Source organism: Notamacropus eugenii, chromosome 2, assembly GCF_028372415.1.
Source record: "Notamacropus eugenii isolate mMacEug1 chromosome 2, mMacEug1.pri_v2, whole genome shotgun sequence".
NCBI lineage: Eukaryota > Metazoa > Chordata > Mammalia > Diprotodontia > Macropodidae > Notamacropus > Notamacropus eugenii.
Genome location: NC_092873.1, coordinates 348,783,416 through 348,811,221, shown reverse-complemented (window position 1 = coordinate 348,811,221; position 27,806 = coordinate 348,783,416). Strand labels below are relative to the sequence as shown.

General features: G+C 43.2%; 1 protein-coding gene across 3 annotated transcripts; it reads right to left on the bottom strand.

The window, feature by feature from the left end:
• Positions 1–1,555: 1,555 nt before the first annotated feature.
• On the bottom strand, positions 1,556–27,806 carry DCAKD (dephospho-CoA kinase domain containing). 3 transcript variants are annotated; one of them, XM_072645989.1, is made up of 5 exons: positions 27,710–27,806; positions 9,559–9,730; positions 8,778–8,981; positions 4,944–5,031; positions 1,556–2,309 (listed from the first exon to the last, which is right to left on the bottom strand). In XM_072645989.1, exons 2-5 carry the CDS (start codon positions 9,668–9,670, stop codon positions 2,033–2,035), a joined length of 681 nt encoding a protein of 226 aa, XP_072502090.1. In that variant the 5' UTR covers positions 9,671–9,730; positions 27,710–27,806; the 3' UTR covers positions 1,556–2,032. The 3 variants fall into 3 exon arrangements, with proteins under 3 accessions (XP_072502090.1, XP_072502089.1, XP_072502091.1); XM_072645988.1 differs by having other exon boundaries at positions 27,435–27,794; XM_072645990.1 differs by lacking the exon at positions 27,710–27,806 and adding an exon at positions 26,154–26,349.

Sequence of the window (27,806 nt, the reverse complement as noted above, 5' to 3'; positions counted from 1 at the left end):
AGCAGCAGGGAGAATGTAAAAGTGTCTCCATCTCTCAGCTCTCCTCTAAAGACTGGAGCTGATTTCAGGATGTTGCTGCCATCTACTGGTAGAAAAGGGACTTTACCTCTGTGTGGCTGTAGCTCTGGGGCTTTTGGAATCTCTTTTCTGTGTCCATTTCAGGGTGGATACCACAGGTCTCCAATTGTTTCTGGGTGGCCTGAGTTCTCTCTTCTAGCCAGCCTTAGCCCAGCATTCTAACCAAACAGGAGTTGTCAGGTCATTTAGTGGAAGATTTGGGGATCCTACATGACCCAATGGACATGTTGTATGAATGCCCCTAAGAAGCAGCAGCAGCAGAGAAAACCCAAAGGGCCAAATGGCCCTTTCAGCCTTTAAGTGGTGGGGTGGGGTAAGAGAAGAAATGGAGCTGTTGCTAGGGCTACCCTGTTCATCTCTTCTCCTCTGCCCCATCCCATCTCCTAAGAACATGGTCATCAGGGTTACCTCTTACTTCTGAAACTCCCTAAATTTCCAGTCTCTTCTTCTCCTTCTAAGGCAGTGGTGGATGAGACATTTAAAAGCTTGTTTTGGTGACCTGAAAAGCCCTGACTACCCATGGTAATGCCACCCCCACTGGCCACAGGGACAATAATTTCTCCTTGTCTATCTCTCCTCAGCCAGTGAACCAGAAGAACCTATTTCCCTTTGGGGGTTTGCTAAGCGTTAATGAGCTGATGTCTCTAAAGCACAAGGAGCTAGGAGGAAAGGGGCACAAAATGTGGCTGCTGCACTATTAGCATTTATCACAATTATTTCTAGGTTTAATAGGATGCTCCTGCCCCAGGATGAACACATCAGCAGCAGGTTCACTATGTTCTGAAGGAAAAGACTTAGCATTGTAGGTGAAGCAAAGAATACCGAAGAGTGGAGGGAATGCAGGGGCTGAGCCAGAGTCACTGGCAGGCTTAGGTGGGGATCTACACTTCAGCCAAGTGGAGGGGCTAGAACAAAGGCAGAAAGAGTAAGGGGGGGTGGTTGGTGGAAAGGAGATCAGTTTCAAAGCTGGACACAGACTGAGTCCCCATTTGGTGGTGACAAACCAAATCCAAAAATTCTGTGCTTGTCAGGTTCAAATGTTGCTGTCACTCTAAGGCAGGGGCATAACTAGGGCAACACAAGCAGCATAGCTGCCCCGGGTGCAGTAATGCCAGAGAAGATGGGTGCCCTGGAGGTAGACACTTGTCTCCCCACCCCACCCCCCTGCCCCAGTTCCAAGTCAGGCAGGAATGCTGAACTAGGAGGGAGATTCCCCTTGCAAAGTTTCACTAATCTGAGAGTTGGAGGAGGGGAATGATGACACTGGAGAAACCTGGCAGGGTAGGGGATGGCTCACTGTAGACATACCATCAGGAATGAAAGCCCCCAAGACTGCAAAAATGGGTGCATGGACTCCAAACCAATGGTCTACACAAAGGATACTACACCCTGTCTATATGTCAAGACACAAGCATGCACACCCACCCAGGAGGGCTCTGAGCAGAGGGCATAGGTCAAACAGCCTCTGAGAACGGAAGAGGGTCTTCCATGGACATTTATTGAAATAGCAAGGAACAACATGTTGTACGAGGGAGCTACAATTACCCAAAGCTCCATAGGAGCCACTTCGAATGCAAATGAAGAGGGGAAGGGAAGGGAGGAATCTTTCTTTAAAGATGCACACTAAGTCAGTCTCCTGCCCTGTAGCTCCCTGTGGCACACAAAGATGCCACTGGGACAGAGTAAGGAAAAAGAGATATTAGCAAATTGATTCCTAACTCAGGACTGGGCGGTGCCCCCTTCAAAGGTTGTCTCTTTTGTGACAATAGTACCAACTTTTCCCCCAGTCTCTCAGCCCAGTAGGCCTGCCTAACAGAAGAGGAAGGAAAGAACTCAGTCTGTGAAAGGGAGGGACAGAACAGAACATTTCGATCAAGACCCTGTTACTTGGCCTCAGCATCATTAGGCTGGGCTGTCAGCCCTGGAGATGGCTATTTAAGGGCTGGGGACCTTATTAAAGCAGGAATTGCCGAGAGAATAGGTATATGATGCCAATGAGACCAGTCAACAGGCCAAGCCTCAATGGTAAAAAGTCCAGGGAATCTTCTAGCTGGCAATGCAGGTGGAGGGTCTGTTGGCGAGTAACCTCCCACTCCCCTGAGTTGTCCAGGATATGCCGGGCCAATTGGCGCTTCTCTTCCAGGGGCAGTTGAGCTGCAATCCGTTGCTCAGCCTCCTCTCGACTCAGTCCATTCCGCTGCATCAGCCGTGATAGCTGGGTCTGGGGGTCACTGGTGAGAAGAAGAGAAAGGAAAAGAGAGCAGTGCTCAGATAGGAGGGTGACCCTCACCCCACTTCCACCCACCAGGGACATTTTATCTTGGAAGAAAGGCACAGAGAAATGTTTCTCAGAACATATTGGGTCCCATTCATTCAGATACCCTGGTTCCAGCTTCCTACCCCCCAGAGAGGGCAGATCCCTGCCTCCAGACAAGGTTAGTATTGAATGTGGATTTGAAAACCATCACCACTTATATCTCTTGTCCTTTTCCCCAATTCTTTAAGTCTTGGAATGAACTCCTGGTACACAAAATATTAGTTATGCCATGGCCCTGCAGCCCAGAATTCCAACTTAACCCTTCATAAACAGTGATCCAAGTTGGTGACATTAGCTCTTTCCTCCTCTCCCCTTAGGGTTTCTGGCCAAGTCAGTGTGACCTTTACTTAAAGGGCTGTCTCCACCAGCTAAGCCCTTTCAGCTAGCTCCCCTGAGGCCCCAGGACTGCTGGCTGCATTCTGAGTAGCTTCCTAGGGCCACGGTGAAGCTTCCCCTTCCTTTGCAGATCTGTCCCAAGTCCTCCCACTTGCCCCCTCCCCACATCCAGAATGCTTTGCAGAGCTACCAACCTGTGCTGGGGATGTGGCCAGTGTGGCTAAGTAAAGGGTTATGTGTGTTTGGGCAGCAGGGAGGTTTAGAGAGAACTAAGGGCTTTCTACTTAGTCAACACTGAACTACCTTTTATCAAAAGCCTTCTGTGTCCAAAGCACTGCACTCAGTGCTGGAAAGAATTTTAAATGACCTCAGCTTTTGAGGTCAGCTAATTACTGGAATGTAAGGCTACCTGCTGCTCCAGTGGTTTTTCTGCTAGAAATCCAAAGATCCTTCTCACATCTAGAATTTGCTATCAAGGTCCCAAGCCTCCTTATTCAGTAGGTTCCCTGTTATGCCTGAGGGGTCCTTCCTCTCTTGTGTAAAGCAGTGAATTTGTAAGGAAGCTAACCCAGGCTGGAGAAGAAATGAGCTTTAGGCCCTGTAGCCCCCCAAGTGCCTTCCCATTCTGGGCCTTTTGTCTCCCCCAAATGCAAAAGGAACTAGCTGGTTTCATAGAAATGCTGTTATTCCTATACCTATTAGATCAGTGGACAACCGTGGGTAATTTAAAAAATGGGAAAAAGGCAGAGGTTAGTAGCAGCCTTTAATGAAATTTGGACATAAAAGCTGATTCTTGCCAACTGTGCTATGAAGCAGCCTCCAGGTTTCCTGGATTTTTCTACCAAGCCTCAATTTCTCCATTTGAAAAATGGGAAGATTTTGTCATATATTGAAATTTGGCAAGATAACCTAAGGAGGAAGAAGTGGGTTAGATATATACAACATACTCTTCTCACCCACACACTGAACTCCCCAATTATTTCACCTTACTGGCATTTCACTGCAGAATACAGCTAATAAGGTTAAAGTCATGGGGTCACTTCCTGCTGGGGTGGTTTGGCTCTGCATTAGTAATAGCAGCTCTTATTTGTATAATGCTTTACAGTTTACAAAGCACTCTGCTGACAACACGGTGAGGTAAGTAGCATGAGTATTATTATACCCATTTCACAGATAAAGAAGCAAGTCAACTGGAGACCTAGGAATTTGAAACCTGGCTCATTCTTATAGTGTTAGGGAACTGAGAGTCTAGATCCCATTCAGCTATGTAATAGTTTAGAGGACTTGACTATACCCAAGTATAATCACTTCCTGGGATAAAAATAGGGCACTCTTTATGATAACATAAGGCAAATAGCTACAAAGTAGGCAGTCTTGGATATTTGGGGTACTAAGGCAGAATGCCAGGCACTACCTCCTATTACATGCTTCCTATATATCCTCTCCTGAGGACCATCATGAATCCAAAACACCTGAAAAACCAAGTGCTTCCCAAAGGACTGTGGGAGGTATCCAGGAAACAGCTGAGCAGAAAAGCCCCAGGATCTCATCTGTCCTTGCTTACTCCATCACTATGGACCATGACTCATTTTTCCTTGACAGTCTGATCCTCCTCCATTTGCCAAGCCTGGATTTTTATTTGCCTTGTCCCACTTACCCCCTAGGGGACAATGCAGAATAAAGCGGCTTCACTTGCTCACTGGTACTCTCATTGTTCCCCAGTGCTAAGGAGTTCAACCGCTGTGTGACCTTGGACAAGTCGCTAAATGTCTGTGTTTCTATGATTAGGCTCTCTCATTGGCAACATGGGTATAATTATCCCTGTCCTACCTTATGCTGGGAGGATAAAATGAAAATGGACATGAAAGCAATCTGTTTTGACCATGAAAGGCTATCATCGATGACAGCGATGCTACAGCTTTGTTCATCTAACTGCTTGTAAGAGCCAGCAGGGGGAGCTCTCCTCATGTACCAAAACATCCTGAGAACCAATGACAAGACTCAGGAAGCATGGCACCGCCTCCCCACCAGCCTCAACTGCATAACATCAGACTGATCAATATTCAGGGCCCAGTTCATTGGGACCTTAACCTCCCATCTTGACAACGAGAGAACAGCATTGACTGTTGTCCCACCACTGCCTGAGGAAATCTCTTTTTATCCCAAGATCAACCAATACTTCTCCACTTCAGAACCAAGAGACCCAACTCACCAGTAGACCACCACTGTATGCTTCATGAATCGTAACATTGTTTCAGTTTCAAACAGCAAGGGGATGTCCAAGATCACATATCGGTAGCCTGGGGAGAGGAAGGAAAACGCCCAAAAGAATAAGAAGAGCCAATCATCAGCCTTTCCTGCTCTAGACAACCTATTTTCTTCATTCAGCCAAGTGACGAGAAAAGCACAGTGACTCAGCTGATGAGCTGGATTATGACCTAGGAAAATGGCAAGGCCCTGGGATCCTGTATCGGTTGGTTTGGTTGGAATAAAAAGAAACAGAAAAGCTGTGTGGAACCAGATGGAGAAGGCACCTAATGCAAGGCTATGGAGATTGGACTTTATTCAGTAGGCAGCTGAATGACCAAAGGTTTTTTTGCTTTTGTTTTTTAGATGGGAGATGGGGTGGCACAGAAGGAAGAGAAGAGAGTGATGATAGATCAAGAAGCAGGTGCAAAGGCACTGAAAGGGAGGAGGAATTCTAGCCAAAGATGGAACACCGGGACGTGCAGCTAAAGAGACTGGTGTGGGAGGGAGAAGGCGGCCAAGCCGAGAGCTCTAGGCAAGGCCCAGCTACCTCCAAGGAGACAAAATGCGTGGAATCCTTTGAAGCCAGTGCTACCAAGGCCCAGACTGGATGTTCTCTCCAAAAGTTGGGGCCATATTTGAACATGACACCCCTTAAACATCAGTGGGACACATCACTGGAATTCTATTCTTGTGGTGGTGGGTTGCAGTCATCTAGTCCCCTCATGACCCAATGGAATCTGCGAAAAGACTGACTGGAATCAAAGGATGAGACTCTCAGTAGAGAATGGAAATTTTCTTTGTGTGCAACTGGAGTGGATGGGGACAAAACCACAATAGCACCAGGCTATTAATCTCTCAGCCTGTTTTCTCTTTTGCAAAATGGAGATAATACTATCTGTTCTGATGGACTCAAGTAGATCTTGTGAAGGTCAAATGAGAAAACGTTAAGTGAAAATGCTTATGTGTCTAGTTGTTTTAAGATGTATCCAACTCTTCGTGATCCCATTTGGGGATTTCTTGACAGAGATACTGGAGTGGTTTGCCATTTTCTTCTCCAGCTCATTTTATAGATGAGGAAACTAAGGTAAACAGGGTTAAGTGACTTGCATGGTGTCATACAGCTAGCATGAGGCCAGATTTGAATTCAAGTCTTCCTAATTCCAGGTCCAGCATTCTATCCACTGCACCACTTAGCTGCCCCCTAGAGAATGCTTAGGAATCTGTAAAACATGCTACAAATATGAAGAATTATTATGCGCAAATGCTCCAGGATTATTCCCTCTGACTCACAGCAGAGCTGACATTCAAGATCAGTGAGCCAGGGAGAAAACCCAGGCTACCTGTTCCCCAGCTGTCTAGCTCTGCTGACTGAGAGGCCCAAAAGAAACAAACGGGATTCCCCAAAGCCATGAAGACCAGGCTGCATGGAGCAAACTGAGAACAGAGGTTGGCAGCACTGCTTATCCACCTCGGGGCCAGAGCCAGCACAAGCTCCTTTTAAAACCTCTTATCTCCCTTTGCCTCCCCATTCCCATCTCCTCCTCTCCTTTCGATCTGTCCTTTCCTCCAGGCTTCTCGTGGGAGCCTGTGGCCAGTGCTTTGGTTCACCAGTAAAGGTCCATTCAGCTGTCACATCCCTCCTGCTTGATAAGCTCTACAAACTATCCTGACTCTATTAAGACATTCTTCTGCCTACACAGAGACCTCCCCCAACAGCTGGTGATCTTATCTGACGTTTGATTATACCAACTTTGACAGTTGTATTTGTTATACTCATCAGGGGAAAACTGGGACTGTGGAAGCCACAGCTGTCATCCCCATTTTTCACCTTATCGAGCTGAAAAGAGCTTTCTGGCTTTTATTTAAGTGAGGCAGGGTGGGATGGGGGAAGCACAGAGAATGTTTCAGAGCGGGTGACATTATCCAATGAGTAATCTCAGAAGGGAAGCTACACTGCCGCCTTCGAGCCCTACAGATGTACTTGTAACCGGCCTGGGAGGGAATGCAAAGGGCACAAATGAAAGGCAGAGGGTTCCATTCCTGGAGCCAAGGGGGGTGGGGGGGAGGGAGAAGAGCACAAAGGCACAAGTATCTAGAAAGAGGGCAAGGGAGGGCAGAGCCAGAGTAAGAGAGAGGATAAACACAAGCCAGACTGGGAGAGAGGAAACCCAGCTCACGGTCCCATTCTCAACCTGAGTCAGTCACCAGATGCCTTTATGCAGTCAGCAAAGACCCCCAGAGAGAGGAAGAAAGATGAAGAAAGAAGGAATGTCTTCTGGCTTTGTAAAGGAGAAGCAGGCAAAGTGGCAAGGAAAAGACCATGGCTATAAACACTACATGGAGACCAGAAAGAGGCCAGAGAAATCCTGCTTCCCAATCTAATGTTCAAAATATACTGCTTCTCTTAGTAGTTCTGGCCACTTCCACAAGAGAAGTTTTAAAGATAATCCTTCAGGAGTTGGAGGGAAAAAAAGGAGAGAAGGGAAATTAAAAATGCATCAGTTCTGAAAGTGACTGCTATGGTGTATGTGTCAGAAAATGAAGGCTACATTTTCCCTGTTGCTACTGCCATACTTTATCCCTTTGAGTTGTGGGAACTTTGGTGCATTTTTTGAAAGGTTGCTAACTTAAGCATTAGCCAAATGACTCCTACTCGCCAATCTTTTCAAACTACTTTCTTCTTCCATTATTTCCAATCTTAACAGGGAAGTAGCCCAGAGGAGTGGACCTGGAATCAAGACCTACCTGTGTTCAAAACTTGCCTCCAAAACATAGTAATTATGTGGCCCTGGCTAAGTCATAACCTCTCTGAATCTCAGTCTCCTCATATCTAAAATGGAGATAAGATACCTGTAGTACTAACCTCAGAAGGGTGTTTTGGTGATCAAAAGGTACATTTTACAAACCTTAAACTCCTCTTAAAAATGTTAGCAATTTTTTTGTAGCAAATCATCTTATTGTCTGTCCGTCCACATATGTGGCTCATTCTCACCTGAAAACCTTTCCTCAGGTTAGTCTCCCCTACTTGGACCACCTCTGAGAACTCCTTTATCTCTTTCCCTTTATTTTAGCTCCAGTTAAATACTCATTCCCTCCAGAAAACCTTCACTGAAAATGCTCCCTCTGACTGTCCCATTCTGTTCCTTACTCCCTTCAACACTAGCTTCTCCTCATAATTATGTTTTTTAGTCTTTATGTATGTATTCTTCTACAATTTTCATAAATAACTGCATTGTCTCCATTTGTCTGGGGGTCAGTTACTATCAAGGTCAAGATTACCTATTTCCCAATGGGGAAAAATTCCTATTTCACAGGTAGCATCTTTAAACCATAGATTAGCTATCTTCCAAATAAATGGATACCACATGTTAGGGGGAAGATTGGGAAAAAAGAGTATATAATTCAATACAATAAATTCTCACTACTAGAGAGAAAAGTCAGCTACAAGTCCACCTCCTGTAGATTGAATCAATAGCATTATTATATAAAATTTTAAGTTCCTCAATAGTGAGGACACTATGTCTTCTTTTCTGCATGTATCCTTCTTCTCATGGGGCCTAGAATAAAATTCTGTACCCAGTCAGTATCAAATAAATGTTTTGATTAACTGGCCTGACTGTCCAACTCTCCACCATCATTCCTCATCACCATAATTGGCTTGCTACAAAGGTTAAAAAGAAAAACAAAGGTTGCTATGCCAACATTCATCAAGGAAATCCCAGAATTTGCCAGGGAAGTATCACACCTCAGCCTCCCTCCTTGTCCCTCCCCCAGTCTCCAGCCTCTGGTATCTCACCCTGAATCAAGTACTTTAAGATCTGCTTCAGCATCTCCTTACGAATGTGTGGATGGGTGATGGCATTCAGCAGCCTCCGCTTCTCAGCCTGGCGGAAGATGATGTTTCCCAAGGCCTGACGGTTGATCTCACCATTCTTTTGCAGGATCTCATGTCCAAAGACTTGAACAATACGCTGGTAGGCAGGGTAGCCTGGCTTTACCACTGGCAAGGGAGGGGAAAGATGTAAGCACAGGACTAGACCCTGAAAGATTGCTGTGAAAAAGTCTCAGGGCAAGAATGGTGATGTAATCTGACAGACAGTGTACTCTGATGTGAGGACTGAATATCCTAAAGGAAGAGGTATATAAAGTTTACCTTCTCACTTGCAAAAATAAAGATGCAGAATTAGAGAACTAAGCAAAATAAGGAATTCCTTACCTTAGAAACACAAGTGTCAAGGAAGGGGTTCCAAAAGAAAGAGGATTTTTATAAGAGAGGACAGTGATAGAAGCAGAAAAAGAGAAAAGGAAATTAGACTAAATAGCAACTCTGCCACCTATGGGGCCTGAAGGAATAATGCGAACATCTTCATTTCCTTCTGGGTCACTGAAAGAAGGGGAAAGGGAAGAAGGCTGGGATAGGTGTTGGGGACATGGAAGAAGAAGAGATGTCTACTGTTTCCTGCCTATTCAACTATAAGCTCCCTGAGTACAGGACCTGTATTACATCTCTCTTTGAACAAAGAAAAAGCTTAACGTTTGTTGAATTGAATCCCCTCCTTTCCCATCCTCCAACTCACCCTGGTGGGCAATGGCATCTGCATCGATCACAGCACAGCCTAGATCCCTGAACACCTGAACCACTGAGCTCTTCCCTGAAGCGATGCCCCCTGACAGGCCCACCAGGAACATCCTGCCTCAGCAAGACTGGGTCAGCTCAGCCAGCCCAACGGGAGAGGGGCCAGGGAATCCCTAGGTAACAAAACAAACACAGATGATTAAGACGGGAATTTAGGAAAGAGTGAAATTGTTCCAATAAAGCATGTTTTTGTCTGTCATGGGGAAGGGATACAATGGGAAGGGAAAGATATAGTCTCTGTCTCTGACAAATTTATAGTCTGAGGAAGCTCTTATCCTCAAGGAGAGAGGATAGAATACATCGGCATGAAAGGAAAGAAAAACACTCTTATCAAGAAACATCAATAAACACAAATGTCATTTATTTCATGAAAACTTCCTTTTCTTCAGGTCTTATACTGTACTTCCCATCATATTCTATTCTGCATTATGATGGCTTATACAGTCATTGCATATTTAAAGTCTCCTATTCTATCTACTAGGGCAGCTAGGTGGTGCCAAGTACACAGAGCACCAGGCCTGGGGTCAGGAAGACTCATCTTCCCCAGTTCAAATCTGGCCTCAGACACTTGCTAGCTCGACCCTGGGCAGGTCACTTAACCATGTTTGTCTCAGTTTCCTTATCTGTTAAATGAGCTGGAGAAGGAAATGGCAAACCACTCCAGGATCTCTGCCAAGAAAACCGTAAATGGGGTCACAAAGACTCAGGATACAACTGAACAGCCACAACAACAAATCTTACCTGTTACTCTGTAAGTTCTATGAAGGCAAATTATTCACTAGAATGTAAGTTTCTCAAAGACAGGGGTTGCTTTTGCCTTTCTTTGTATTCTTGAGCTTAGTGCAACATCAGCCATGTAGTAAATGCTTAATCAAAGCTCATTCAACCAGCCACTAAATTTAATAAATAGTGCCTACAGAGCAGTAACACTGAGATAATTTAGACAGATTCCTGTCCTCATGGAGTTTATACACCTGCAGAGTATTACATGAATGTGTAAGTGCTGAGAGTATCTGAACAAGATCAAATGGGGTTAATTAAGAAATACTTCCCTTGTAATAGATGCAGGTTCTATTGAGTCAGATTTTGAATGAGGAATACAGATTGGTAGCGTATATGGAGAACCCACAGAATATTCAGGATGTAATCTTTCATTCTTCTAAACCATCTCTTAAGACGCAGAGTGGTTTGAGAACTCATCCTAGAGTCTGAAAGATCAGGGTTCAAATTCTACCTCAGAGAGAGGCTGGCTGTGTGATTCTTGGCAAGTCATTTAACCTTGTATTGCCAGAGGCAATAAACTAGGACTCAATCCCATAGAAAGTGATGATCTGTATGGATAGTGGGAGTGCCACACCAGAGGCTGCTACAGATAAAATTATAGATATGGGTAAAAAAACTTCCTCTGTCTAAAAAGGAGAAAAATAGGTCACCTGACATTTTCCAGACTAGAAAACTGAGGCTCACAGAAAGGGAAAAGCACGCCACTAAGCATACAAAGAAATCACTAGAGACCTTAAAAATCTATTCTAGGTACGCAGGTATTCAGTCCAATCCTCTTGCCAGAAATTCTGAGGCTTCCTTCCAGGAAGATGGCAAAGCAATCCCCCAACTCAGGCCTATATTGGACTCAGGGCTGAGTGACTTTGGTCTGAGCTAAATAATCCTTCCTTTCTTTTCTAGGAGTTGTCCAGATGGGGAGCTCAGACGCAAACAGCAGCTTATGCTCAGGGGCTACGAAGCCTGCTGCAGCAAGGGTTTCTGCCAAGAAGAAATTCTAGGGCAAAGAAGGTCTGAGGAAGGAGCAAAATGGGTCTTCATGGGAGGTTCTAGCTAAGTCAAGGCATCGATGTGAGTACCCTTTGGGGACTGGAAGGGAAGCTGAGTAGTAGGATTTACTATCTTACAACCACTAGTTATCAGTCAGTCCATCAACAAGCATTTATGAAGGGCTCAACCCAGCTACTGGATTAAGGGCCAGGGAACAGGTACAAGAAAGACAGTCCCTGACTTTAAGGAGTTTAAATTCTAATGGTGGAGATGACACGGGGGTGGGGGGAAGGGTGGAGTTCTCTACTGGTAGCAAAGTAATAAAGCCTGGAATCAGAAGCAGAGCCAAGAGAGGACTGGAAGGATGGAGGGCCAGGGGCCTTTTCTCAAAATGGAGTTCCCAGGAGGAATTTACTAATGAGAAGTGATGAGTTACAATGTACTTGGTTGCCCATTTTCCTTGCATGTATTCTTCATGCTTTTTTGTTTTCACAGATGTGTCCTTTCTCTTCCCACATCCTGGAGGTTACCTGAAGAATGACAGGGTCACAAATCCTTAAAAGAACCTTGGTGCTTATCAAGTCCATTTTACATACAGTTACAAAGAGGTAACTGAGGTCTAGAAAGGTTTGTTGTTCAGTCATGTCCAAGTCTTTGTGATGCTTTATTGGGGATTTTTCTTAGCAAAGATACTGGAATGGTTTGCCATTTCCTTCTCCAGCTCATTTTAAAGATGAGGAAACTAGGACAAACAGGGTTAAATGATTAGCAAAGTGTCACACAGCTAGTCTGAAGCCAGATTAAAGAGCGGGGAAAAAGAAGGAACAGAAGTTCTAGGTCTTCCCCTAGAATCCAGGAGAAGGCTCTGTGACCCAGAAGGGATACTATAGACTGAAATGCTTTTGCTTGTAAATGAATCCAATATATACTCTATGGCAAGAATGAAGTTTTTGTTTTTCATGTTAATGAAGATAAGTAACCCACAGGGGAAAAAAAACATTTAAGTCACAAAAATAAAAGGTAACTCAATATCCCCCATCAAGGATTTTAAATCATGGAACCTTTCCATCTCATTTTCAGAGAAAAATCCTAACTAGGACTCATACTCTAAAAAGGAGTTGGGGAAGTGGGGAAGGAAGGAAACAAGCATTTATTTAGCACCTACTATGTGCCAGACACTGCACTAAGTGATTTTCAAATATGATCACATTTGATCCTCACAACAACCCTGAGAAGTAGGTACTACTATTATTCCCATTTTAAAGTTGAGGAAACAGTTACATAATGTGCCCAGAGGCACACAGCTAGTAAGTGTCTTTGGCCAGATTAGAACTCTGCTTTTCCTCACTTTAGCCCTAACATACCACCTACTCCCCTCTAGGAAAAGGCATGATACAATTCATTTTAGAAAAAAATCTTTTCTTCTCTCTAGATCTATCTAGTGTCCTTTTATGATCTCATTGCTAAGGCAATGCTGCATGTTTGTAGCTAATGGAACAAACAGAGATACCATTTCTGGGCATTCTAGATGCAAATTAAACTGAGGGGTAGGTGTGCCACACCCGTGTCATCTAAAATCAGGGCTCAACTATCTGTGTGGATTGAAGGGAACAGTAGAACAGATAATCCCCAAACAGTTGTTAATCCAAAACCATTTCTTATGGATCTTCAAGTCTGTCATATGACTACTTTTTTTGCAGCAGTAGCAAATTTACTATACTAATTATGATTATGTTAGCTGATACTGAAATTAATTTTCTTCCCCTAAGGACACATCAAGTGATGGAGGAGGAAGAAACAACCCAAATTTATGCTAGGGAAAGCCAATTTAGAATTTTAAAGTTTGTTATGGAAAATTCACACAGATAATTGACAAGTGACCGGACACTATGAAGAATTGCTGTCCCCTCAAAGAATATGTCATCTCAAATGGTAAGCCAGAATCAATGGACTCATTGGTTCTGTATTATGCAATCGCAATCATTTTCCCTCTAAAGGAGGTCCCCTGAGGCAACTTCCACACTACAAATAGAAGAGATATGAGAATTTCACTGAAATAAGCCTGAGAACACTGATCAAAGTGTCTAAAACACACTAATAAAAACAATGAGCATTTAGGTAGCACTTTACATATACTATCTCATTTGGTCCTCACCATAACTTTCTGGTTTAGTGCTAATATTATCCTCATTTTACAAATGAGGAAACTAAGACTGAGAGAAGTAAAGGGACTTGTTTAGGTCACTGTTAGTTGTATCTGAGGTAGCATTTGAACTCCAACCTTCCTGCGTTCTATCCATTGCATCACCTAGCTAGTGGATAAACCAGCAATATACATTACAACCCAAGCTCTTTGTTCCCACTCCATGCCTATTTCTCCTGAAGTAAAATGGATATATTTTCTTCTGCTCAGCATCATCAAGCAGCATGACTTTATTTTTTAGTGGTGACATTAACTAAGGGAGTGCGGATGGAGCCCCAGTACTAATAGGGCACCACCCTCTTTATTGCCAAGCCCAGGGACACAGAATCAGCCAATTTTACAGCCTGCAGAGACCTTAAAGATAGTTATTCCCAAACCTTTTGATAGATGAGGTGAAGCATAGAAAATTAGGGAACTTGTCAAAGATCACGCAGTTTAACTGTCTTCTGATTCCTAATCTACCTAATGTGACAAACTGGAACTATGTCCTTTCTCTGCTCTTCTCAGGATATCCAAAGACCATAAATTCATTTTAACATTAATCTAATTGAAATCATAGTTAGGAATATAAATCTACTGGGGAGAGAAACAATAATAACACTCCAGAGGCAAAAAGAAATGATGTTTACATTACTGGTTCTTTTGAATATCATACCATTACCACCACCTCCTCCCTTCATGGAAAGGAGAGAGTTAACTCTGGACAGAATCACAAAGAGCAATGCAGCCAGGATACAATGCTAGGAAACCCAAGTTCTAGCCTCAGGTTTATCTCTGGCAAATCATTTCATCTGCCTGTGTTTGTCTGTGAAAACAAAGCACAGCTGTTCTCTCTGAAGAAAGCCAGGAGCGTGAAAAATACAAGCATGGGATGGCTTTGGGCTCCTAGGCTTAAAGGTCAAGGAGTACACTATAACTAACTGTACAAATTATTGTACAACTGTACAAATTGTACGAATATTCACAGAGTCCTTTTGTGTACGGAGACATAAGAAAATGGGTTCCCTCAAAAAACTTGTAGTCTAGTTAGGGAGACAGGGCAGAAAAATGAAAGCTGAAAAAATAATGGACAACTTATATGCCAGTAGATGAATAAGAAGTACGAACTTCATAACTAGGTACTGAGGAGTCTCTTCCTCCCCAGATGGCTGTTCAAATAAAGGTTCTAGGAAGATGAACTGAATTGCTTACAATCCTTGCACTGCTAGAAGATGAGGGATGACCTCTAAGTCTCTTTCCAATTCTCCTCTTCTGGGTCTTTTACTTATTGCTGCAAAGTGTCATATGTGGGGCATTCTCAAAGACCACAAGTACTCCTGGGCATGAACTTCTTTTCTACTACCCCCACAAATCAAAAATGTTTACTGAATGAATGGCCAATTTTTATGAGTTTCTTTCCCCAGAACAGCCACTTGTATCCATTTAGTTAAACTCCATGGGTAGTAATCAAAGTAATCAAAGAATTTGAGCTGGAAGAAAATTTTAAACTCATTTGTCCAGTCCTTCCACTTAATAGAAGAAGCATAAAGGTTAGAAGAACTCCTTCCCCAGGGTTACATTCAAGGTTGTGCAGAAGCTAGCTTGAACTGGCTTGGGAGAGCACATTATTAAACATCAACATCTCTGAAACCTGCAAAAGCTACAAAATCAGGACTTGATTTACTGTTTTATCGATTACTTAAATTTAAGAACTCATTATGATGAAAATATTAATAATGCAGATTAAACTTGAAAGGGTTTTGTGACGATATTCTCCCCCACTACCACCCCACACATCAAAAAGCTGGTTGTTAAATATTTACCAGCACACCCCTGGACATTGTAGTGTGGTGGGTACAGGCACCAGGATTACAATCCAAGTGTTAATCCCAGTTCAAGATTCTTTCTACTAAATAGTTTAGAACCTATTAAATAGGCAAACTGAGGAATGGATAGGTAATTAGTCCCAGATGATTAAATCACTAGTCAAGACAGAAAAGGCACTGAGGAATCAGTTCACAATTCTAATTACATCCAATTTTTTTCTATTTTGGAATTCTCAGTCTAAGCTCTCTTCCAAAATAAGCTTCTTTCAAACCACAGTTCTAAGGTCACCCCATAAATAAAACAGCCTCTTTCTTGGAGTTACCTCCCACACTGTCTTCTTTCTTGGATTAATTTTCTTTACAGTTTTTAGATTACAAATTTAGAAGAGAAAGCTCTGTATGAAGCCTTTCCTGATCTTTTGTTAATGCCTTCCTCTCCCAAAAAAATTAGCTTGGATTTTTTAAATATATATTTATATTAAGTGTGAGTTTTCTCCAACAATAGAAGATCCTTGGGGGCAAGGATCATCCTCATTTTTATCTGTTTCCCCAGCACCTAGCATACACAGAGCATATGTACATACTTACACACACATACATACTTAGCGAAGACTTGTTGATTGATGGGTTAGATCACTTGTACAAGAGGACAAGCAAATTCTCTTGATGCCCAAAAATCCAAAAAATTTCCACATTAGAGAAATACAAGTTGGAACTTGAGGAGAAACATCAGTCATGGGGGAAGGAGATGAAGAGCAGTAAACCTGCACTAGTAATAGATGAGGAAACAAATAACAGTGGCCTCAGAGAGGCAGCATGATGCAGCAGACACAGTGCTAGATTTGGAGATGGTAAGACCTAGGTTTGAATCCCACTTCTGATACTTTCTAGATGCATGATGCCAGTCAGTGTCAGTCAGTAAGCATTTATTAAGCCCTTACTATATGCCAGGAACTCTCAAAGCTCTGAGAAAGAAAGGCAAAAAACACTGTCCTTGTCCCCAAGGGGCACACAACCTGCCAGAAGCTATGTTATGTACAAGTTACACAAAGTAGATGAAAGTGACCTCAAAAGGAAGGTGCCAGCAGAGGGTCAGAACACAGTCCAGGCGTGGGGGCACAGCCAGTGAAAAGACACAGAGTCCAGAGATGGAACAGCAAGTAGCCCAGCAGAGCAGCATAATTAATAGTGGATGACCAGGAGAGTCAAGTATAGGACTTGAAAGGCAGAAAGGCGCCAGGCTGTGAAGAGGTTTAAATGATGAACAGTACATTTTATATTTGTTTGGGAGGTAATGGAAAGTGGTTGCAATTTACTGAGGAGGGAGGTGACATGGTGGGACCTTCTTTTCAGGAAAATCTCTTTGGTAATTGAGTAGAAGATATACTAAGAGCTGAGAGATTTGAGGCAGGGAGTCAAGCGAAAGGCTACTGCAATAGCTGGAGCACCAGGGGACAGCTGTGTAAGCAGAGAGAAAGGGACCTCTCTGAGAAATATTGCAAGGTAGAAATGACAAGCATGGTCATCGTTGGGTAGGTGGGGTGAGTGCAGGTGAGAAGTTTGAGTACTGAAGTGGGCTCCAGCCTGGGTCAGTTGGAGGATGGCAGTGCCCTCAAAAGTAGCAGGAAAGTTGTGAAGAGGGGGTGATTTAGGGGGGAAAAGTCACAGGTTGAGAGTCAGCTCCCTCACCTCTAAAGTGAGGGGTTTGTACTCTCCCTCCAACTCTATGATCCTACGAAAGTCTCTAAATATATGATCAATTTATGTATGTTCCCCTTAGACCAGAGGTTCCTAACTTTGTGCATGTACAGAAGAAGTCTGTCATTTTTGGTGAAATATCGTACTGTATTGAATACTAATGAAATACTACTGCTGGTGAAAAATGTTGTCCATTGAAGAAGAAAGCTGAAGTGGCTGGGGCAAAGAGCATTATAACACACCTGAAAGAGACAGCTGCAAAGATCATTTCTGTTGACCAAAACCAAAGGGATAAAGTTTGGATTGAAAACTTTTTTATATGGAAAGAGGGGGAAAAACAGCAACAATGATCCAGTGAAAGGTGAGTTAATTGACCACTAAAATAACCAGAAACTCCAAACTGATTTCTAATCAATTCAGTGATAAAATTTTTGATGTATCCTTGGAGAAGCACGTTATCATTCTTACTTAATGTGCTCACAAAAGGTTTTTATTTATAAGAACTTATCTCAATCCTCAATCAAATCCAAAGTAAGAAACTGGAGGATGAACATATTTAGATAGCTTTTTTTCAAAAACCACACCAAGAATAAAATTGTCAGTTGACAGGAAACAGAATCAAGGGTCTTACAATTCATTTGACTATTCTAATGAACTCTTAACAACTTTATGATACTAAAAAAAGTTTATGTACAAAATAAAGGTTTCTTTTTTTTAATGTTCTACAATCACTACCATAAAACTTAGATTTTTTATCCTCCTCACCTACCCCCTATTACCCCCCTCCCTCCCCAAGGCAGCATACAATTCAATATAGGATCTACATTACTTTCCTATTGAATATGTTTTCACTATAGTCACGCTGTGCAGACAAACTAAAAATAAATGGAAGAAATCATAAAACAAATCAAAACATCACACACACACACACACACACACACACACACACACACGATCTGCTACATTCTGCGAATGAATTCCATAGTTCTTTCTCTGAGTGTGGAAGGCATTTTGCCTTAGAAAACCATTAGGAATGTTTTGTTTTTTACGTTCTTGCGTTATTATGAAGTTCCAAGTCTACCAGAAAAAACTCTCGCACACTGTGGTCGTTGCTGTGCACAAAGTTCTCCTGGTTCTGCTCCTTTCGCTCAGCATCAGATCATATAAGTCCTTCCATGGCAGGCCTAGAGGCCTGTGGGCTACCCGAGTCTTCTTACCTCACCTCCCGAGGTCTTCGGCTGGCCAAGCCGGATGCTCATATGAGAGAAAGGACGTTCCAGAGTTGAACAAGGGTTGAGCTTTATTCAGGGTTCTGGTTACAAGTGCAGGGGAATTCTTCCTTAGAAGGGAGCGAAGAATCTCCCAAGGAGGCAAAGATCTTACAATAAGAGATTGGAAGTAGAAGTGTAAGTGGGGAGAGAGGGGGAGGAAAAAGCGAAGAGAGGGAAAGGGAGGAGAGGCCTTCTGTAGGTCAGGGCCCCTCCCCAGCTAAGAGCGCTTTCAGGCTTTCCTGATCCCAATTAAGCTCTCCGGCCACGTAGTTTGCATCTGAATACCGTGCCTGTTAGATAACAATAGGTGTGCCCAGACCCAGGACAATCTCGAGGGCGGGGAGAGCTCTCTCCCATCACGTTTCTCATGGGAAGAGGCGGAAATACACGAGATAGCTCGGTTCACCTCGATTCCCAGTCGTTTCCTGGGGGGCCTCGTGAGAACTCTAAGATTTAGAAGTTCCCACCTTTACCCGCCCGAGACCGCCCACACGGAATTGAGCTTCCAACCCCAGCACTTCCAGGTCTCTCTGAAGTCTTCTTGTTCATCATTTCTTATGGCACAATAGTACTCCATTACATTCATATACCATAATTTATTCAACCATTCCCCAATTGATGGGCATCCCCTTGATTTCCAGTTTTTGGCAACTACAAAGAGTGCTGCTATAAATATTTTTGTACATGTGGGACCCTTTCCCATTTTTATGATCTCTTGGGGATATAGTCCTAGCAGCAATATTGCTGGGTCAAAGGGTATGCACATTTTTGTAGCCCTTTGGGCATAGTTCCAAATTGCTCTCCAGAATGGTTGGATGAGCTCACAGCTCCACCAACAATGAATTAGTGTTCCAACTCTCCCACATCCTCTCCAACATTTATCATTTTCCTGTTCTGTCATGTTTGCCAATCTTATAGGTATGATGTGGTACCTCAGAGTTGTTTTGATTTGCATCTCTCTAATCAAAAGTCAAATAAAGGTTTCTTTATGGAACATTAATCTCCTTGTTTCTCATGTACATTGGCTACTGGGAAGATTTACAAAAAGCCAAGGGATAAAGGACCCAAAAAAATATTGTGAACCCCTGATCAAGACAGTAAGCCTTTGGGGGCAGGGTGAGGGTGAAAGTAGCACCACTGTGGGCTACCTCACAGGTCTAAGTATCTAACCATACAGAGAATTAATCCAATGGTCCTAACTCCATCAGGGTAGGTATGGTTTTTTTGATGCAGGACAAACATCAAGAAGCAAAGTCACATAGAAAACTGGGACAAACCTTGGGCTAGAATCAAGAGCATCTACCTGGATATCTCTCCACATAAACATGTGCCACTGGCAAGGCTCTCACACTGAAATTTTTAAAAACATCCTATAAATGGATTTGCTGAGAGTATGAAACAGATGTGAAAGAAGAAACTCCTTTCCAACCCTGTTTGAAAAACTCAGAACTCAGGGAAGAAACAAGCCTCAGGTTTCTCATTTTGCACAAAGTTAGGGGCACTCTTCTTCATTAACCTGCATCTTTAATGCAGCACGTTCCTCCTCCTTTCAGATGGCTCCCTGAATTTCATGTGAAGCACATACACAAGGCAGAAGCTTCACCCTCCCACTGCTTACCAAAGGGAATGTATATATTTTGCTCCAGTGATCAATATAATCATTCAGGAAAATGAGTCATTCCCTGCCTTGGGACTCAATTATTTTTTCATGGAACCAATAGTTGCAAAAATATATTGTTTTACAGTTAACTGTTAAGTACTATTTTTATATACAGCTTCCCCATTCCTAATCTTTCATTATGGGGGAGAAGCAGCTATTTAAACCAGTGAGTATTCTCAATCCTCACTCAGCCTATTAAGCAGCCTGCACTATTCACTCCTCTCCACTCTGACAATAACTGGCCTCCAGAGTGAAGAGATGTTGATGAGTCAGTGGGTGCTGCCACTCCCTTCTAAGTAGCACATGAGGCTGCCATCTCTTAGTTTTATCTGAGGGCTAGCAGTGTCATTGGGAGGAAGGGAATGGATATGAAACTGGTTCTTTTCTCTGTTCAAAGCACCCTCTGGACATTGCCACCTTTACTCCTGGGAGAGAGAGAGGTGGGAGAACTAATCTCAGTCCTCAGGCAGAAAAGATGGAAACCAAAGTTCATTTTAGGGAATATACATTTTCATTCAGTGGTTGATAGAGAAAAAGAATCCAGGAGTTCTAGCACCAAGTTCTTTACTCTCATGAAACTACTCCAAATGTCACTGGGTATCTACTTATGTTTTTAACCAATGAAAAAAGGGTCCTGGAATATTCTAGGTTCTATCCATACTGCCTGTAGTTTCATGTCTTCTTGCCTTCTTTCATCTCTGCTTACTCAAACCCGTAGGTGTCAGGGTTTTTCAAGAGAGGATAACAAGGGTAACAGGATCAAACCCTACACTGAGAGAGACAGCTGGATCACAATAACTGGGTAAGCAACAGATAGTCTAGAGATCTGAATTATGTTTCTAGCTCAGTAGCAGCTCTTGGGTAAATCCCTTGTTTTTAGCTGGGGGAAAAAATACAGATACTCTTATCTATCTCCTAACAACCTAATTTAGGGTCAGTGAGGAGGGCCAGAGGGTATTCGAGATCAAGTGCAATCTAGTTACTAGATCTCGTAATCAAGGCAAGTGCTAGATCAAGATTCACCTGTCAGGTCAGAGTCCTGTAGAAGCTGTCTTAGGAATTTAAAGCATTTCACAACTTGGCTGCAACGTACTTTTCCAGCTTTATTACACATTATGTTCCCCTCCACACACCTTTTAGTACAACAAAAATTGACTGCTGGTCCTCACATAAGACATTCTATCTCATAATTCCTTACCTTTGTATAAACTGATCATCATGGAATGCATTCCACCCTCATCTGTCTTAGAATCCCTCGTTTCCTTCAAAGCCTAGCTTATACGACCTACATGAAGCCTTTAAAAAAAATACATTTTGGGCGGAGCCAAGATGGCGGAGTAGAAAGACGCACATACACATAGCTCTGAACCCACAACCCATAGAACATCTACAAAAAAGTAACTCACGGCGAATTCTGCACCCAGAGGCCCACAGAACATTGGAGTGAGGGAGATTTCTGTTCCAGAGAGACCTGCAAACCTCTTGCAAAAGGTCCTTCGCGCCACGGACTGGGCGCCGGGACTAGGAGCTGAGTACAGCCCTGCCGCGGACCCGTCACCGGCACCGAGAGGAAAAGATTCGAGCGGGCTTCAGGGACGGGATCTCCAGCGGCCACGCGGGTCCCTCCACCCACAGGTGACAGGGGTCGGTGAGAGGGTCTCTTTGGCGGGTCGAGAGGGGAGTGGGGTGCCCCCATAACTCAGGCCCCCTCGGGAGGCAACAGCAGAGGCAGGAGCAGACCGAGGCTCCCCAAGCAGGCAGAAGCCCAGATCCATTGTTGAAGGTCTCCGCATAAACCCCCTGAGGGAACTGAGCCTGAGAGGCGGCCCTGCCCCGACCTGACCACCTGAACTTAATCTCACACTGAATAGCAGCCCTGCCCCCACCAAAAGCCCTAAGGCTGGCAAGCAGCATTTGAATCTCAAACCCCAAGCACTGGCTGGGAGGATCAGGAGGCGAGGTAGGTATGAAGAGAATATTCAGAAGTCAAATCACTGGCTGGGAAAATGCCCAGAAAAGGGAAAAGAAATAAGACTATAGAAGGTTACTTTCTTGGGGAACAGGCATCTCCTCCCTTCCCTTCTGATGAGGAAGAACAATGCTTACCATCAGGCAAAGACATAGAAGTCAAGGCCTCTGTATCCCAAACATCCAGACTAAATATTCTGTGGGCTCAGGTCATGGAAGAGCTCATACAAAATCAAGTTAGAGAGGTGGAAGAAAAGCTGGGAAGAGAAATGAGAGACATGCAGTCAAAGCATGAACAGCAGATCAGCTCCCTGCTAAAGGAGACCCCAAAAAATGCTGAAGAAAATAACACCTTGAAAAATAGGCTAACTCAATTGGCAAAAGAGGTTCAAGAAGCCAATGAGGAGAAGAATGCTTTCAAAAGCAGAATTAGCCAAATGGAAAAGGAGATTCAAAAGCTCTCTGAAGAAAATAATTCTTTCAAAATTAGAATGGAACAGATGGAGGCTAATGACTTTATGAGAAACCAAGAAATCACAAAACAAAAACCAAAAGAATGAAAAAATGGAAGATAATGTGAAATATCTCATTGGAAAAACAACTGACCTGGAGAATAGACCCAGGAGAGACAATTTAAAAATTATGGGCCTACCTGAAAGCCAGGATCAAAAAAAGAGCCTAGACATCATCTTTCATGAAATTATCAAGGAAAACTGCCCTGAGATTCTAGAACCAGAGGGCAAAATAAGTATTCAAGGAATCCACAGATCACCACCTGAAAGAGATCCAAAAAGAGAAACTCCTAGGAACATTGTGGCCAAATTCCAGAGTTCCCAGGTCAAGGAGAAAATATTGCAAGCAGCTAGAAAGAAACAATTCAAGTATTGTGGAAATACAATCAGGATAACACAGGATCTAGCAGCTTCCACATTAAGGGATAGAAGGGCATGGAATAGGATATTCCAGAAGTCAAAAGAACTAGGACTAAAACCAAGAATCACCTACCCAGCAAAACTGAATATAATACTTCAGGGGAAAAATTGGTCTTTCAATGAAATAGAGGACTTTCAAGCATTCTTGATGACAAGACCAGAGCTGAAAAGAAAATTTGACTTTCAAACACAAGAATGAAGAGAAGCATGAAAAAGTAAATAGCAAAGAGAAGTCATAAGGGCCATTACAAAAGTTGAACTGTTTACATTCCTACATGGAAAGACAATATTTGTAACTCTTGAAACTATTCAGCATCTGGGTACAGGGTGGGATAACACACACACACATGCACACGCACATGCACACACACATAGAGACAGAGTGCACAGAGTAAACTGAAGAGGAGGGGATCATATCTTAAAAAAAAAATGAAATCAAGCAATGAGAGAGAAATATATTGGGAGGAGAAAGGGAGAAATGGAATGGGGCAAATTATCTCTCATAAAAGAGGCAAGCAAAAGACTTTTTAGTGAAGGGAAAAAGAGGGAAGGTGAGAGAAAAACATGAAGTTTACTCTCATCACATTCCACTAAAGGAAGGAATAAAATGCACACTCATTTTGGTATGAAAACCTATCTTACAATACAGGAAAGTGGGGGATAAGCAGGGTGGGGGGGATGATGGAAGGGAGGGCACGGGGAGGAGGGAGCAATTTGAGGTCAACACTCATGGGGAGGGTCAGGATCAAAAGAGAGAACAGAAGTAATGGGGGACAGGATAGGATGGAGGGAAATATAATTAGTTCTTACACAACACTACTATTATGGTAGTCATTTGCAAAACTACACAGATCTGGCCTATATTGAATTGCTTGCCTTCCAAAAGGAAGGGGTGGGGAGGGAGGGAGGACAGATTGGCAGACAGGGGCAATTAGAACGCTCGGTGTTTTGGGGTGGGGGGAGGGGACAAAAGGGGAGAAAATGTGGAACCCAAAATTTTGTGAAAATGAATGTTAAAAGTTAAATAAATTAATTTAAAAAAATAAAAATAAAAACAAATTGGGCCCAAGGCTCTCAATAGCAAAAAAAAAAAAATACATTTTGTATTCTATTGCAAACTTACAGTGCCACAAACGTCTGAAGATACAACCAATGGAAGAGCACTATACATGTAACTGCAAACTAGTTACATAGTTTTAAAAGCATATACTCAATGCAAAAGTAACAAAATCACCTTGATCATTTGTATACCCTTCCGAACTTCCTTCGGTTTTCTGTGTAGTTTTTCATGCTTCTTTGATCCCATGAGACCTCCTGATTCCACTAGGGGCTACTGCCTCCCAGTTTTCAAAACAACCTTGTAGTTTTTATATGTTTATACTTGTAGATTTTGTGTCCTCCCACCTCCTTCAGGAGAGAGGCTTTCATTTTTGTTTGTTTCCCCAGGCTTAGCAGAGTGCTGTGCATAGTAGGCATTTAATCAATACCTATTGATAGCCTATAGGTACACAATAAAAGCAAATACAAAATTCAAAAGTTAATTATGTGACTTGATGGCTGACAGTTTCAAATTCCAACTCTACAACAAAGAAGTCACCATATTCTTGCCATAGGACTTGAGGCTGCCTACACACTTTTACTACTAAACCTCCAAAGTTGTACCACTCAACTTTGAAACTCCCCTACTCAGACTGAGCTGTCTTAACTGATGAGTCAATGAGCACAAACTCATAAAGCACTTCTCTTTTGCCAGCCAACAACCACTAGACCATCCTTCCTTCCAGCTATCCATCTAGGGCCCTGCAGTATTCTTACCTGCCACCTGCTCTGGGAACTGTAATCAAAATAATACTGCTAGTGTTTCCAGAACAGTTGTGTTGATCAACTTCCCCTTTGTTCCATTTACCATCCCTTTGGCTTTCTAGGCCAAAAACACCTCTCCATGGTCACTACTCCTCTGGGTGTGTCATTTTACCATTTAAATGTAAGTTCTTTAAGGAAAAGACTGTCTCAGTTTTGTACTAGTATCGTGAGCGCTTTACACATAGTAATTACTTAATAAAAGCTTTTCATTCATTAGTATAACATCTTCACATGGCACATTCTACAGTCCTTATTCTGGTTTCCCTCTTTATATTAGCTTGTCTGTGTGTTTCCTAAAACATGACACCCAGAAATAAACTGGGATGTGGCCTGACCAGATCAGAGTATATTTTTTTCCTTTTGGGATCACTATGGCTTTCTTTAAAAAAAAAAAAAAAAGGCAACTTAGCATCACATTTACTTGTTTGTCTTCCATATCAAATTGACTCCTGAGAAGCTTACCATCCAGTAAACACTCCAGAATTTTTCCCATAGAAATTGTCTAGACACGTCCCCTCCCCCAATCTGTATTTGTGAAGTTAACTTGCTGAACCCATGTTGAAATGTTATTCAGTGCCTTGCATCATTCTAGTCTGATGAGCTCTTTTTGGATCCAGACTGTTATACAAGGTACTAGCTATCTCTCCAAGTGTCATGTTATTTTGTAAATTTGACAAGTATGTCTTCTCTGCCTTCATCCAAGTCAGATAAAAATGTGAAACAGCAAAAGGCCAGGGAGAGATCCTTGGGGCAACTCTCTCTAAGTCAGGGTTTCCGAACCTTTTCTGTACCATGGTAAAGCCTATGTACCTCTTCCCAGAATAATGTTTTTAAATGCACAAACTAAAATAAAAAATACAGAGGACCATAAAGGAAACCAATTATAATGAAACTTCATTGTTTTTTAAACCACAAGTTTTAGGACACCTGTTCTAAAGTCACATCAATCTTGAGGGTCCAGTTATTACACCAGTTCCAAATTCACATAAATGGATTGTCAGGTCATCTTTGCATAGTGAAAGGGTCATTTATCGAGTCTATTTTGTAGCACAAGAAGCAGTGTGGCACAGTGGATAGAGTGCTGAATTTAAAATTAGACAGAAAAGTGATCAAATTCTGCTTCTGACACGTTGTGTGACCATTGTATAGATTTTGTACTAGACTAAAAGCTCCTTGGGAGCAGGACCTATGTCTTAGTAACCTTTATACCCCTCTCAGGGACTAGTACATCTACTTAGTAGATGTTCAAATGAATTGTCTTGCTGGTAGAGAGAAGAGTGAGTGGGGAATAGAGTGTGAAGTTACTGCACTCAGTTGAAATCTTGCAAAATAAGTTGCTAGGGACATCACCTGAGTTAATAATTACCTTTTACTTCCAATCAGTTGAAGATGGAACCCTTCTCAGACAAAAAAGAAAATGGTCTCCACAGTAATAAAAGTATCCATGTGCAATCTATATTTAAAGTAAATTTACTGAGGATAGTGGCATTGGGGAAAAGACGAGAGTTAATGAAGGTGGTTGGCATAATAGGCAGGCTGGCTTCTTCTTAAAGTCACTTTCTCTGAAAGGAGTACCAAGAAGACTAATTTAAAGTTGGTTTCAAAAAAATATAAGGGGAGTTCAAAGCATCGACAACACTGTATTGGCCATCTGGCAGTTTAAAGTGACAAAGACTGTACATAGTAAAAATTTGGGAGAAATAAATCCCCTTTCAAGTCTCTGTTCTCTTACAAATGAGAAAAAGTGTGTTCAACACTCAACTCGATACAAATCCAAAGTTTCTCCAGACTAGGCCACTACAACGTGACTCAGAAGGGGCTGACAGCACTGAGGGAGATCTCATAGTAAGAACTGACATGTATTTGCACATCACCTACTGAGAAAAGCTTTAAAAAACCCTCTGCATCACTCTTTTACTTTGCTGCATCTCTCCAAGATGACATCATCCCAAATTCACATATGAGTCAACCGAGGCACTAACTTCTTATATCATACCTAATCCCTTTTCCAGTCTGAGGATTAGGGGTACTTTTATGCTCTTTCTCATCCAAACAAAAACAAAAACAAAAACCCGCAGATGGACAGACTCCACCCAAACATTTACCAATCAACCAGACGACAACGGTAAGCACTAGTTATGTGCCAATCACGGGAGAAGGTGGTAGAAATGAAACGGTCCCTGCCCTCAAGGAACTTAGATTCTATACGGGGAGTAGTACTCTGATGAGCCTAAATCCCCTTATTTGGGGCTTTTCTGAGCATAAAAGTAAACAAAGTCTCGAGGCTCACCTATTCCCCACCTAGAACTTTTAACACATGCTCTTTGGGGAGGAAAGGGTGACTTTTTTGGAGGTGTCGTTTAACCTAACTCCCGTTCTCCATCATCTGAGTCACAAGCCCAAAAGGCTGGGGCCCTTTAAAGGTTCTTTCAATATGAGGGGCTTCGGGACAGCCCCTCACTCAGCTGAAAACCACTGTCTTTCCCGGTAAAACTACAGAGCTACGCTTGAGAGGGCCAGGCCGGGAACCTCCTCCCCGGCTTCGAGCCGGTCGTCCGCCCGGACGGGCTGGGCGCGGGGCAGTGCTCCCCGCTCCGGGAGCTCGTGGGACCCAGGGAGGTGGACGGCCGGTCACCTGCCCGCCTACCTGGCCTCCGGGGCCCGCAGAAGAAGAACGAAGTGGGGCCGCCCGGCTCTAACTAGGCGGAGAGGAGGGGGCCGGCTCCGGGCCGTGGCGTCACGCTCCACGTCACCGTCACCTGCCCGGCAGCCGTGCGCTCCCGTAGCCACGGGTGGCCGAGATCACGGGGCACGATCCGGGGCGACCGCGCGGTCACCGCCCGCCTTTCTGCGGAAGCCTGAGATGGGACCAAAGGAGAAGTGGGCGAGAGGCGCAGGCCGGAGCGACCCCGCTAAGCTCACCTCCACCTGCGGGCCCCGTCTCCACCTTTTCCCTAGCCTTCAAACAGCTGCCTCTAGCGGCCTCAGCCACCCAGCAACAGGCAGCACTGCCATTGGC

Coding starts and splice junctions, on each gene's coding strand:
- DCAKD (XM_072645989.1), bottom strand. CDS start 9,670: ATGTTCCTGGTGGGCCTGTCAGGGGGCATCGCTTCAGGGAAGAGCTCA. Junction 8,982..9,558: donor AGATGCCATTGCCCACCAGG/GTGAGTTGGAGG, acceptor CTCCCTTGCCAG/TGGTAAAGCCAGGCTACCCT. Junction 5,032..8,777: donor CTTAAAGTACTTGATTCAGG/GTGAGATACCAG, acceptor TCCTCTCCCCAG/GCTACCGATATGTGATCTTG.